General features: G+C 41.3%; 1 protein-coding gene across 1 annotated transcript; it reads right to left on the bottom strand.

The window, feature by feature from the left end:
- Positions 1 to 1,146: 1,146 nt before the first annotated feature.
- DACT1 (dishevelled binding antagonist of beta catenin 1) lies at positions 1,147 to 10,323 on the bottom strand. Its single transcript, XM_077464467.1, has 4 exons — positions 9,807 to 10,323; positions 6,220 to 6,349; positions 4,660 to 4,815; positions 1,147 to 3,707 (listed from the first exon to the last, which is right to left on the bottom strand). Exons 1-4 carry the CDS (start codon positions 10,320 to 10,322, stop codon positions 1,843 to 1,845), a joined length of 2,667 nt encoding a protein of 888 aa, XP_077320593.1. The 5' UTR covers position 10,323; the 3' UTR covers positions 1,147 to 1,842.
- Between the last annotated feature and the right edge of the window lie 3,947 nt (positions 10,324 to 14,270).

Below are 14,270 nucleotides of genomic sequence, written 5' to 3'. Positions count from 1 at the left end.
ACAATTGACAGGAAATCTAAATCTCCTACTTCAGTATAGGATTTCTAAGTGCTAACATAGCACTGAGTAGAAAGTCAGTATTCCAATACAGATGTAAAATTTGCCAAAAAGGGACCCACCAGCTTTTAAATTAAATTCATTCTGCAGCCAAAAAAAATTTGAATATGATCTACCCAACCATACTGTAGTATACGTGGCATTTTATCTACAAAATAATCTTTGTCCCGGTCACTAGAAAGCGGTTATGTGTATATAACATGTTTAACTCACTTCCCCAAAAAAATAAAAACCCCACACCACACACAATCATGTATGGCTAACAATGAACCATCATTGAATATAGGAACTAGATTGACATTCAAAAGCAAAAGTGTTCTATGGCGATCCATATATAATATTTTAGACCCTCGGTCAACTTTGAATTGCTATTTTTGTCTTCATTTGGGAGAATTCCCCCTCACTTTCCATTTATAGGATGGATGCCAGAGAAAACTGGAGGGGGATGAAGGGGAAAAAAAAAAATAAAAAAAATAAAAAAAAGAAGGAGGAGTGGATGGGGAATCTTCTCACGGAGATATTGTATTCCGACAGTGGGGAGACTTCCTAGAGCTGGTGGCACTGATCAAGTGGGAAAAACCCAACAGGCTGGTTTTACAAAAGTCAAATCGGTAGATTGGCTTCCGTACAACCAGCTTGCCCATACACGAATTGAAATTTGGACAGTTCCTGTTGAACCGGTGAAAGGTGAAAAGGATAAACAGTATTTTTCTAAGAGTAAAGTTCTCCTTAAAAGCAATTTTGATATTACTTTGTAATCAAGCAAAGCTTATGAATCACCGCCAAGCATACAATAAGCAGACATGACTGCTCCGTGTATATTTAGAAATAATTTACAAAATTTCAAATATGCTTTTTTTGCCTGGTATTAATGAGATTAACATTTTAGTAAAGAGATAATACATCTATGGCTGAAGATTACATTTAGAAGCACCAGCAAGTTCTTACAATCTATTAAAACGTACCCTTGGTTGTTACCTGGTGTGGAACTGCTTTGAAAGAATACCACTCAAACTCAGATAATCTGGGTGCCAAAATGGTTATCGCGTAAGCAACATACTTTACGAAGGAAGAGTTGACAACTCAGTATAGGATTTTTTTCTTTTCCAGTTTAATAAATTTAAACAGCATTAAAGCAGATAGGTTTATAAACCATGTAAAATGTGTTATATAATTTACAAAATTTATAAAATACAAGTGATTATAGTATACATGAAAGCCATAGTACAAAGCATATGGAAACCAATACTATTCATGCATAATGCATAATGTTTGATGAACGTGACCCTGCCTTTAATCTCCAAGTGCATCCGTGTAATACTCAACCACTTCACAACGCATCACCAGATTTAAAAAAAAAAAAAAAAAAAAAAAAAAAAAGGGGAGGAGCAGCTAGCAAGATGGAAATGCGTATAGCAAATGTGCAATTCCTTCTGTCAAACAGAAAAGGTGCCGATTCAGATGGAATGTTAAGATAGCATACTAGAACTGAAGGACAAAAATAAGATTTATGATTAATCTCAAAAGAGTAATCATTTTGATGGATGTCAGAGGCCTTTTGTCGAGACACGTTAAGATGGTACTCTGGAAAAGTTCCCAGAGTCTGCTTAATAGCCAACTAATGGATTCAGGGTCTGCACTAGTTCTTAAAATTTAGGCAGTACAAGAAGAGAAGTTATCAGAAGTCCACATAAGTTACTGTAAACTTTAAATATTTGCACAAATGGTACAGCTTTATTTACAAAGACAACAAGGGTCAGGGACAGTAGGAAAACATTTGATGTTTCAAACTGTTGTCATTAACTTTAGTGACCCAGATCGAAAGCGAAGAATTTTCTTCTTCAAGTTGTGCGAGGCTTTAATTTTGACAAAAGCTTTGGCTGTTTGAAGAGCAGCAGCTGTGGGAGTTTGCATCGGAAGGGTATGTACAAACTGTGACCAGATAAGTCCACCACTTTCATCAGTGTCACTTGAAGTTGTGCTTTCTCCAACAAACTCAACCTCACTCAAACTGGACTCGCTATCACCAAAACAGTTTGTAGTATAGTTGCTCTGCTCATCTTCACTGGTGTCTACAACAGTGGAATGAAACAGAGACTCACATTCGGCAGAGTACTCAGAGTCACTTGCAATGTAAGCGTACGGGCTGGCATAAGGAAGGGGCACATGTGCATAGAGCCCAACCATCTCCCTTTGGTGCCGCCGTCTCGCTCTCCGTAAGGCCTCTTCATAAGAAATTTCAGCTGACGACTTCCACCTACGGTAATCACCCCTCTTGTGTTTCGGTTTAGCCAACACTACATCCTTTGCATGTCCATGAGGCTTGCCAGTAGGTTTGCTAGCACCTGCAGTTTTTCCCACAATACCACTTTCTACAACCTTCTTACTTCTTGGAGAGATCCTTCTTACTTTTTTATTTGTATCCAAGTCATCAGGAAAACGGCATTTTTTAGCTACCTTGCTCTTTTCTTTCAGCGTCTGAGAACCATTTTCCACAACATGCTGCACATTGGATCTGTGTTTTAAAGTTGAGCTCTTGACAATCTTCACATTTTTGATTGACTTATGGAGTTTAACACCCTGTTGTTGGGCTGGTATATAATGAGCATTTACCAAAAGTCCTTCATCCAGGCTCTGAGAAGAAGACCCTTCACTCTTGAAGTCAAGAGGTGGCCTCTCATCGTGAGATGTATAAGAGCTGATTGTGTTTTTGGGTGAAATTCTTTTTGGTGCTTGTACAATTTTAACTTCCTGAGGAAGTGAAGTGATCTTATGAGTTCCCAGGGGAGATCCATTACAAAGAGGACTGGTAACATTGGAAAAATGACTGGTAACTGGATTAGGATTAACATGCAAATCCTTTTGAATGTTTGATGTGCCAGCCCCAGGACCCCTGCCAAGATTTTGAGGGACAGATTTCACAATGTTCCGTGAATTGTTTTGGCTTTGTAGTTCATTAATGTTACTTGGCTGGTAGCAGGAGGCCAATGATACTTTCTTACTCTCCACCGGTTCATTTTGAGTTTCTTTCAAGCATGGTTTTAGAGCAGAGTAAGTGCCATTATCCACAGAGATTATTCCAGAGGAATGTAAACATGGCTGTTTAGAATTCTTCAGGTTAGTGGTGCTGTTATGAGTGATGCCACCAGTCTGTTTGACACATATACTCCCATGTCGTAAAATGCCTTTGGCTGGGTCCACATTTACACTTGTTCGAGGTTTGTTAGTCCTTATGGGATGCGATTTCTTCTGTATGACACCTAAAATGTACCCATCCAGTTTTTTACTGGAAGAAAAAGGAACTGAGCAGGGACTACTCTGTGGGAGCAAAGAGTCTTCAGGTTTTAGTGCATCAAGTTCAGGCACTAAGCAGTCATTCATATTGGCTCCCATCTGTCCCTCCTCTTCCACCTTCATATTACCCATCATCGACATCAAAAACATTGGGCTCTGCACAGCCACTGCATGAAGAGGGCTTGGGTAGCGATAGACATCATTGCCATTTTTGGAGACCAGATCACATTGGTACTTGGGATGAACATCAGCAACAACTTCAGCGGTGTTAGAATGAGGTGCAGAGAAAGAGCGCCTAACCGTGCCTGTACTTTCACACTGGCCTTCTCTGTAGTCCAACCATTCAAAGAAGTCATCTGAAAGACATTGGACGAGAAGCATTAATATGACATAGTATGGACATTTTGGATTATATAGGACATATAGACATAGCAATAGGCATATCCCAATATACATTGTTGTCCAACTATCAGTACATTTGTATTTACTATACATGTATTGATTTTCTCACATTGTATTAAAGCTTCTCCCACACCCTACAAATCAAACCAGTAGAATTTGCTTCCGATTATTATGCACTTTAGTAGGTTATTGGGATATTAAACTGTAAGCTACCCAAGACTAGCATTAATATTGAAAGGCCCCTTTCTGCCGATTATAAATGCCTCAATACAAATAATCAAAATACTGAAATATGCATAATAAACACTTTTCTAAACCACCAAGCAGGAACTGGACTGCAACCATTGAGGTCCAAATATACCAACAGCCTGTTAGATCTGACCTATATTACATGGTTTTCCAAACAAACATTCACATATTTGCCCACTAAAAACCAAGAGTGAATAGCAGTAATAGTGTTCATTATCAGAATTTATCAACTAAAAAACAAAAGTATATTCCATTAGGGATGAGTGATTCACAACTTTGTCTTAACTAGAATTTTACATCTTTGCTCAAATTTGAAAAGGAGTTAAAATGTTGTCAAACTTTATGATGCAATATGTTCCAATTATAGCAATGTAAACTGTCATAAAATTTTATTTTTATTTTTTAAATACACCAAATGCCCCCCCATCAAAACCACTTCTGCCATTGTCTGGTTTGCCAGTGGCATAAATAACAACTAGCTTCTTGTCACTTTGAGACTTTTGAGGCAAGATTCCTGCAGTTGAGTCCTCGTGTCCGCCCAGCTGCCCCAGCCTTGGGACAAGGCCATAATTCTTTAAGGTTATAAAGAAACTAGAACTAATTTATTTTTCTTTTCGTAAACTACTGGGGGGGGGGGGGGGGAGGGAATAACCCTACCTGTTGATCTTGGCTGACCATCTGTAAGATTTAATGATGCTTCTAGAGGGCTGCAAAAGCAGGTGCTGGACTGACAGCTGGATAAACACTCGCTGAAGACAGAGTTTGAAGAATTGGAAAGAGATCCTGACGTCCCATCACTCAGCTCATAAAATCCTAAAAATAAAAATACACAGTCTCAGAAAACAAATTCATTGCAGATGTACAAAATGAATTGCTGTTGACTTACAGAGCACAAAACACATTAAAAGTGCTTCATTACCAGAGATTTTGAAAAAATAAAAATAAATTGTATCAACATTATATCTAGTGAACAGATAAGAAGTAGAAGTATAAGTATAAGAAGTATAAGAAGTATAAGAAGCCTTTGTTCAAAATTTACAACAGTTCTAGCAAACCGTGTCCAAGGATAATGAGTTTTGTTTGAGTTGTCAAGTCTTCTCCTTGTCAGAACATAATGCACTAGGTAATATAAACTGAACCAGTCCATCATCTCACTTATAAATAACCTGGTGGCCAATGCCTTTAGTTAGAGTATCACAATCCAAAAGGAATGATGTCAGAAGAGCGGTTTTCTTGTTACCATCACTCCAGCACTACCAAATGTTAAGAGCAGCAAGGACCTTTGTGGCATCACACACTGGCACCAAGCCAGTCTGCAATGGAAACTACCACTGCCAACTCCCAGAAGCAGTGCTAGTTCCAGAGAAGATGGATTTCAGGAATCAGGCATAGTCAGCTGCTTCTAAAAAGGGAGTCCAATTCTTACACTGTACAATTTCTAATTTTAAATGAATCCATGAACCCAGTAGACCTGATGCATAATTGGAGGGACATCTAGGATAGTCATGCTTGCAGAATTTCTTGAAAAGCAGGACCAAGCAGTTCAAGCCACCAGGAGAAGTAAATGACCATTGCCAATTACCCACCCATAGAGGCCTTTGTGATCAAAGTTAAAAAGATCCTGCTACGATCACCTCACCACAAACCTGGCTTAAGTCTGTTGTGATAAAGTGTAAAAAAAACCTTACCCAAGAGGTCTGTTTCCATTGATTACTAGCAATACGTCTACAATTCCATGGAGAAGACACATCTTTGGCCAAAGCCAACTGTGCAGAATGAGGAATCTAGGCCTCATAACAGCAAGAAAATGCATAGCCAGTGCAGGGCAAACCCTGTGTGTTTATCTCGACAGGCACTGTCCATTACATGTGCATATCAGGTTATAAATTGACCTTCCAGAGGCCTGACCATTTAGAGGCCAGTGTTAGTCAACAAGGCAATAAGAGAATGCAGGATCAAAAAAATAACGCATTTCTTGCACCCTTATTGCTTTAAAAAAAAAAAAAAAATTCAGATCCGATTAGTTGGCAAGCATTTTTTATACTTTGAAAAAAGGAACACATTACTTCATTAAATAATTTAAGGCTCCATTTTGACCAAAGCTAGGAGGGGGGGGGGGGGAATAAAAAAAAATAAAAAAATAAACCCTCAGACAAAGGATTGTTTGGGAATTTCCTTTGGAAATTGTACAGATTTTCTTGCAGAGTATCAGCTTACCTGAACTGGGCCGGCTGTCCGTCTCAAGATGTTCCTCAGTCTTCTCAACATCGATTTTCAGGTCATTAATCTGCTTGTCCAGTTCATGCAGCTGACTTAACAGTCCAGCATCCCTCTTTCGTAAACAGTTCTAGGAGAGAGAGAGAGTTCACGGATTAGCATTTGCCAGAGGAAAGGTCAATATAAATAAAAAATTATATATATATATATATATATATATATATATATATATATATATATATATATATATATATATATATATATATATATATATATATATATATATATATATATATATATATATATATATATATATATATATATATATATATATATATATATATATATATATAAATAATGCATATAATTAGACCTTTGTTTTTGCTAAACAGCAAAGTACATTTTTTTTTTTTTATTATAAAACTTTCTATGTTACCAATCTACAGAACATGGTGGTCATTTATAAATGAAGGGGGGGAAAAAAAAAAATATATAAAAATATAAATAAATAATAAAAGGGGGGGAGGGAGAGAATTTTAATTATGTAAATTAATTTTGGGAAAATTTTGAACTTTTTTTAATTATTGCACATTTTAATCATACATATACAATTCTACAGATCCTACCCAGAAAATTTGTTCTATGGAATCTATAGGTCATATCTAAAAACAAAGCAGTTTACATCATAGCCAGGCAGGATATACATAGGGGGAGAGTTACTAAAACTGGAGCACTCAGGACCTGGTGCAGCTGTACATGGTAGCCAATCAGCTCCTAACTCCAGCTTGTTCAAGCAGGCTTTGACAAAAAAAAAAAAAAAAAAAAAAACAGAAAGTCGATTGTTTTATATGCAGAGCTGCACCAGATCTTCCACGCTCCAGTTTTAGTAAATACCCCCGATAGTATTGTGTACATATATCAGCTATGATCACTTTTTAGCTGAGGATAGCTATGGATTATTTTATTAAAGGCAATCTGAGAAACAAGGAACGTTGTAGTTTAATTTATCTCCAACCAGATCTGAAATATATTTTGTTGGGGGGAGGGTGATAGACCATAGATTGTACCTAGTGTGACAGACTAATCAATAGCTATGTGCTCTAGACGGAGAAGAAGTTAATTGGTTTGCATGTATGGGGTAGTCCTTTGTATTGGCTATGCTCTCAGCTGACATAGGACCCTATTGAAAAGAACTGCCTTGGGCTTAAAGAGAAGGATGTGCTCATGGAAGAGATCATAGGCGCTTAGCTTCTACAATGCCCCACTGGCATCCTCTAGTGGCCACATTTCATTTGTCGCTTTGCTTCCAAATAAGGACTCTGTTTTTTTTTCACCTTCTCTGCCTAAGAAACCTCAAGTCCGTTATCTGGGTAGAATTAAGAATGCCAAAATTTAAGAATATCTTCTGTTACATTAACTGTGCTGTTTGGAGTGAAAAAGACTGCCTACTGGCAGATTATGCCTACAAATCCCCAGACGGTCATGTTACAGAAAGGGAAGCTGGCCAGGGTTAGCAAGCTCCCTGTGCAGGACTGCTGGGCGTCAGGCTAACCTCTGGATTACATGGGGGGACAACTGAAAGGATCAGCTGGGGATAGAGGGTCATTGAGAAGACCAGCCTCAGCAGTATGTGGAGCAGCACAAGGCTTTGTTCCCTCTAAAATACCTGCAGTTCAGACCCCATGTACATTAGTAGACCCTTTCATAAATATATTACAGTAAATGCTCAATACCCCCCCCCCCCCACCCCCCAATCAGCTGCCAGAATACAATCCTATGCTATTTACCCATAAAAGTCTGCAAGCAAAAACTGCTCACCTGGTTTAAATTCAACAACTGCAACAAAAAGGATTTGATGTACCATTTCATTTGCAACCCATTCTAAATTCCCTATCTTGGGGATCAATCCTTTAAGAACACAACTAAACATGCAATCCGTACCCTAACAAATTCTGATTAAAAAGGAAAAAAAAAAAATTAAATTAGTTTACTATGGATAGAACCAGTTTGTGTTTTTGTTTAGAGATATAATTCTTTGAAAGGTCTGATGAATAAAAAGGGTTTGTTTTGTGTTTTTTTTTGTTTTTTTAAATGTATTTTTTCTTAGTCTAGACAACCTATATATATGCTATAACCTTGAGCTGCACTACTGCATGACTGTAGACATTAGATCACTTCAGTGTCTATGCCCCACAGAAATCTATTGGGCACAAAACAAAGCGATCGTGAGAGACGGCAGATTTCAAAACGCTCATCCACACCACTAAAAATCGCATGAGTAATCCTGCCCTCCGAGAATGTTCTTAAACATGTACGCCTTCTCCCAGTTGTCTCTGGTCACGTCTGCGTTTTTTGTTTTTTTTAAAAATCACTTTTTTTTCTCCCCCCCCCCCCATGTAATCTTAAAATTCTATGAACAACAACAACAACAACAAAAAAAAAAAAAAAAAAAAAAAAAAAGGGGGTGCCTGCACCTCTCTTCAAACTACAGAGTGTGCTGCATAGGTGTGGACAGGACCCTTAGACAATAAGCCCCCCTCATTCACATTTGTCATTCTCGGTTTCCTACGCCCGACTAAATGCAACATGCACAATCCCATTCTTTCCAGTTGTCACGTTCACTCATTGCACCGAAAAAAAGCACCTGAACCGCTTTGCAAGCCACAAGGAAAATGTGCTGCATAGGTGTGACCAGACCCCCCCCCCTTTAGACAATAAGCCCCCCCATTCACATTTGTCATGCTCGGTTGCCTACGCGCAACATGCACAATCCCATTCTTTCCAGTTGTCGTGTGCACTCAAGTTGCCCTACGCTCAATGAAAGTACAGCGTACGCAAGCATTCTTTTCCCCCATAGATTTCAATGAGTGTGTCAAAATGTGCAACACTCACGTTCTTGCATTTGAAAAACTCCTCTAGAAGGGGCTCTCCTCATTGCCCAACCCAAGAGAAACACAAAAAAAAAAAAAAAAAAAAAAAAAAAAAAAATACATACATGCGAATATACATACACATACATATATATACATACATATACATATATATATATATATATATACACATATATACATATATATATATATATATATATATATATATATATGTGTGTGTGTACACACACACACACTGCTGTGGTGCGAGTACAGGCTTAAGGTTAGGGTCACACCTCTATTTTTCATGGATTTTTCCTCTTTACCCGTTGTTAAGTCCAGGGGTCCAAAAACACCAAAAGAAGCTTTTCTTTTTTCTCTCTCTTTTTTTTTTTTTTTTTTTAAATAAGTGGCATGCAAAAGTGTGTTGCACAGGTGTGAACAGCCCCCCAAGCCAATGACAAGCCACGTTTTGTCATAAATCACAGGTGATAGCAGGGACCCCCACCCCCCCCCCCCGATTTTTTTTCTTTGGTCCCCAATTTTCAGCACTGACAGTTGCAGAATAAATTTCCAGCAATATTTATAAATAAGTGTCTCAGAATGAATGGTCTCTGGACACCAGCAGCAAGCTGTCTCTTGAAGCCATCTGGAAGGGGTAGGTTGCACAGGGATGGGGGTCCCCAGCTCACACACACCACCCGGCGGACTACCTACCAATTGTTTTTTGAGCAGCAGAATATTTTCCTCCAGGAAGCGCTCCTCCAGGCTCCGGGGGTTGTCACCTTTGCCGGCAGGGTCGGTACAAGCCGCGGCCACCCCGGGGCTCAGCGCCGCCTTCACCAGGATCTCCTGCCGGTGCCGTAGGTACTCCAGCTCGCCCAGCCCGGCCAGGGTGGCTTCCAGGCGTTCCCGGGTCCGGTGCCGCTCCGAGTCCTCCGCCTTGTCCCTGCGCCGGGGAGAGCCGTCCTGCCCCGAGGAGAGCTCCGATGTGCCTTGGAGCGGCTTCATCCTATCCAGAGCATCCGCTGCCCGCCCGCTGCGATCTCCGCTCTGTGCTCCACCATGGACCGGTCCCTCCGGCGGTCCCAATACTCCCAGCAGAGGCGGTCCGCTCAGCGCCTGGTCTGCAGCATGATCTCCTGTATACTCCCTATAGACTCTGTATGTTATGTATACCCTGCACTCCGCTCCTCCACCTTCTCCGACCAACTCTATCTGTCTGCACAGCATTCAACACACCAAGTCAGGCTAAGTAACCGGAGCCGTGACGTCAGCCCAGCCCCGCCCACCCCGAACACCACATTGGCTACATCGGAGAAAATGTCATTTATTGAAACAGAAATGTTACATTGTGAGCAATAGGTGCAGATTGCTCACAATGTATATGGGGTATGTCAGGTCTGGGCAAGGCATTGTTTTTTTTTTTTTTTGTACAGTTGGGAAGGTTGGAGTGATGGGGGGCAACTTCCCTGGAATGGGGGGGGGGGGGGGGGCTCAATGTGACCCAGACATCACCTAAGGGTAATGTGTAATCATCAGGGGATGCAATGCTACAAAAAGATGTCCAGAGAGTGCAGACATCTTATAGAAGAGGGTCAGAGACTGCAGACATGTTACAGAAGATGGTCAGAGACTGCAGACATATTACAGGAGATGGCCAGAGACTGCAGAAATGCTACAGGAGATGGTCATAGACTGCAGACATGTTACAGGAGATACCCAGAGAGTGCAGACATATTACAGGAGATGGTCAGAGACTGCAGGGATATTACAGGAGATGATCAGAGACTGCAGACATGTTATAGGAGATGATCAGAGACAGCAGACATGATACAAGAGATAGCCAGAGACTGCAGACATATTCAGGAGATGGACAGAGACTGTGAAATCTTACAGGAGATTGTCAGAGACTGCAGAGATATTACAGGAGATGATCAGAGACTGCAGACATGTTACAGAAGATGATCAGAGACTGCAGAAATGCTACTGGAGATAGTCAGAGAGTGCAAACATATTACAGGAGATGGTCAGAGACTGCAGAGATATTACATGAGATGATCAGAGACTGCAAACATGATACAAGAGATAGCCAGAGAGTGAAGACATATTACAGGAGATGGTCAGAGACTGCAGACATGTTACAGGAGATGATCAGAGACTGCAGACATGATACAAGAGATAGCCAGAGAGCGAATATATATTACAAGAGATGGTCAGAGACTGCAGACATGTTACTGGAGATGATCAGAGACTGCAGAGATGATCAGAGACTGCAGACATGTTACAGGAGATAGTCAGAGACTGCAGACATATTACAGGAGATCATCAGAGACTGCAGACATGTTACAGGAGATGGTCAGAGACTAGGAATGAGCTTCGAGTTCGAGTCAAACTCATGTTCGACTCGAACATTGCCTGTTCGCCTGTTCGGCGAACAGTGAACAATTTGGGGTGTTCGCAGCAAATTCGAAAAGCCGGAACACCCTATGCAAGTCTATGGGAGAAATCTAAAGTGCTAATTTTAAAGGCTAATATACAAGTTGCTGTCCTAAAAAGTGTTTGGGGACCCGGGTCCGGCCCCAGGGGACATGGATCAATGCAAAAAAAAGTTTTAAAAATGCCAGTTTTTTCGGGAGCAGTGATTTTAATAAGGCATAAAGTGAAACAATAAAAGTGTAATATTCCTTTAAATTTCGTACCTGGGGGGTGTCTATCGTATGCCTGTAAAGGGGCGCATGTTTCCTGTGCTTAGAACTGTCCCTGCACAAAGTGTAATTTCTGCAGGAAAAAAAGTCTTTTAAAATCACTTGCAGCTATAATGAATTGTCGGCTCCCCGTCATACAGAGAACAGTCATTGAAAGTCATTGATAAAAAAATAAAAAAAATAAAAAAAAGCGTGGGGTTCCCCCAAATTCAATTACTAGGCCCTTTAGGTCTGGTATGGATATTAAGGGGAACCCCGCCTCAATTTTTTTAAAAAAAAATGATGTGGGGTATCCACTAAATATCCATCCCAGACCCTTCAGGTCTGGTATGTATTTTAAGGGGAACTCCACCCCAAATAAAAAAAAAATGGCATGGAGTTCCCCCTAAAAATCCATACCAGACCCTTTATCTGAGCACACAACCTGGCAGGTCGCAGGAAAAGAGGGGGGGGGGGGTGCTCTCTCGTCTAAATCTCAGCAGATTTAGACAGATTTTTGAACAATATTTGAGAGAAATAGGCCTTTTGTGTACATAGAAAAAGTTGTAGATCTTTAAAGTGGAAGTCCACCCCAAAAATAAAAAATTATATTTAACATTATCCAAAAAATATATAAACATTTTTTGAAAAAAACATTTTACTTACCAGAAATGCCTGTTGCTAGGCAGTCTTCTTAATCTGCCTCTTCCTATTCTGCGAGGCTGTTCCTTCACTTCCTCCTCTTCTGCGAGCTGCACATGTGTGTGTCCCATAAAACAACAGAGCCATTCACAAAGCACCGCGCAAATCGTGCATGCGCAGTAGGAAGCAAGGAAGGCTCCACTGCTTGTTTCCCTTAGTTAGGATGGTGGCGCCGACACCCGATTCGGTGGACAGATCGGCCTCGGGGGGCGACATCATGGGCTCGCTGGACAGGTAAGTGCCCTTATTAAAAGTCAGCAGCTACAGTGTTTGTAGCTTTAAATTCGGCTTTAAGTTCAGCTCATTATAAAAAGGGGCAAACACAAAAGTGTTGCGGTTATAATTTTGCTCAGTGTGTGTGTGTATATATATATATATATATATATATATATATATATATATATATATATATATATATATATATACACACACACACACACACACACACACACACACACACACACACACACACACACACACACACACATGTTTTTGGGTTGTCTTATAAGGTATGCCTAGCTCCCAACTGTCCCTGATTTCGAAGGACTGTCCCTGATTTGGAGCAATGTCCCTCTGTCCCTCATTCCTCATAATTTGTCCCTAAACCTTTCATTTGATTTCTAAATTGCTGCATTTGTAAATTCCAAAAGCCAATATAAAGGAACAGTAGTGGTAAAAAAAAAGCACTTGTGCGTTTAACCAATCTTGTTTTTTGTACAATTCTCCTTTAAGGGGGCGTGGCAAGGGGTGTGTCCTATGCCTACATACATTTTTTAATAGGTGTCCCTCATTCCCATCTCAAAAAGTTGGGAGGTATGGGTATGGGATCACATATACTATTAAGGGGTGCATGTTAAGTTAGCCAGTTTTAACCACTTGCCGCCCGCCCTATAGGCAATTGACGGCGGCAAAGTGGTTTCATAATCCTGACCGGACGTCATATGACGTGATCAGGATTATGAGCCGCTGCGCGCCCCCGGGGGCGCGCATCGCAGCGATCGTTGTTGCGGGGTGTCAGTCTGACACCCGGCAACTACGATCTCGGTAAAGAGTCTCCGACGGAGACTCTTTACCATGTGATCAGCTGTGTCCAATCATGGCTGATCACAGTGTAAATGGGAAGAGTCGGTGATCGGCTTTCCCTCACTCGCGTCTGTCAGACGCGAGTAGAGGAGAGCCGATCGGCTGCTCCTCTGACCGGGGGGGTCTGTGCTGATTGATTATCAGCACAGCCCCCCCGAGGATGCCCACACTGGACCACCAGGGACGCCACCAGACCACCAGGGAAAAGGTAATAAAAGTCATAATCCTCCCTAGACCACCAGGGATACCAGTCAGCACAATGGGTGCCAATCAGTGCCCTTAATGGATGCCAATCAGTGCCCACAATGGGCATCACTGATTGGCATGCATTATTGTTTGGCACTGATTGGCATCCATTACTATAGTATAACACCGATGCCGCCTATGAGTGCCCACCTGTGCCGCCTATGAGTGCCCACCTGTGCCGCCTGAGTGCCCACCTGTGCCGCCTATGAGTGCCCACCTGTGCCGCCTATCCATGCCCACCTGTGCCGCCTATCCATGCCCACCTGTGCCGCCTATCCATGCCCATCCGTGCCGCCCATCCGTGCCGCCCATCCGTGCCAGCTATCAGTGCCAATTTGTGCCACCTATCAGTGTCCGTCCGTGTCGCCCATCCGTGTCGCCCATCCGTGTCGCCCATCAGTGCCGCCTATCAGTGCCACTTCATTGGTGCCACATTGGTGCCCATCAGTGCCGCCTTATCAGT

Source organism: Lithobates pipiens, unplaced genomic scaffold (genome assembly GCF_037356315.1).
Source record: "Lithobates pipiens isolate NorthernLeopardFrog02 unplaced genomic scaffold, aLitPip1_a1.2 Scaffold_30, whole genome shotgun sequence".
NCBI classification, from domain to species: Eukaryota; Metazoa; Chordata; class Amphibia; order Anura; family Ranidae; genus Lithobates; species Lithobates pipiens.
Note: the sequence above shows the minus strand (reverse complement) of the source record. Positions and strands in the feature narration are given on the sequence as shown.

Excerpts from the sequence above, each read along its gene's own strand:
- DACT1 (XM_077464467.1), bottom strand. The coding sequence starts at position 10,322 with ATGCTGTGCAGACAGATAGAGTTGGTCGGAGAAGGTGGAGGAGCGGAG. Across the intron at positions 6,350-9,806 it reads TGCTGCTCAAAAAACAATTG|AACTGTTTACGAAAGAGGGA; the intron begins GTAGGTAGTCCG and ends TCTCTCTCCTAG. Across the intron at positions 4,816-6,219 it reads GGACAGCCGGCCCAGTTCAG|GATTTTATGAGCTGAGTGAT; the intron begins GTAAGCTGATAC and ends TTTTATTTTTAG.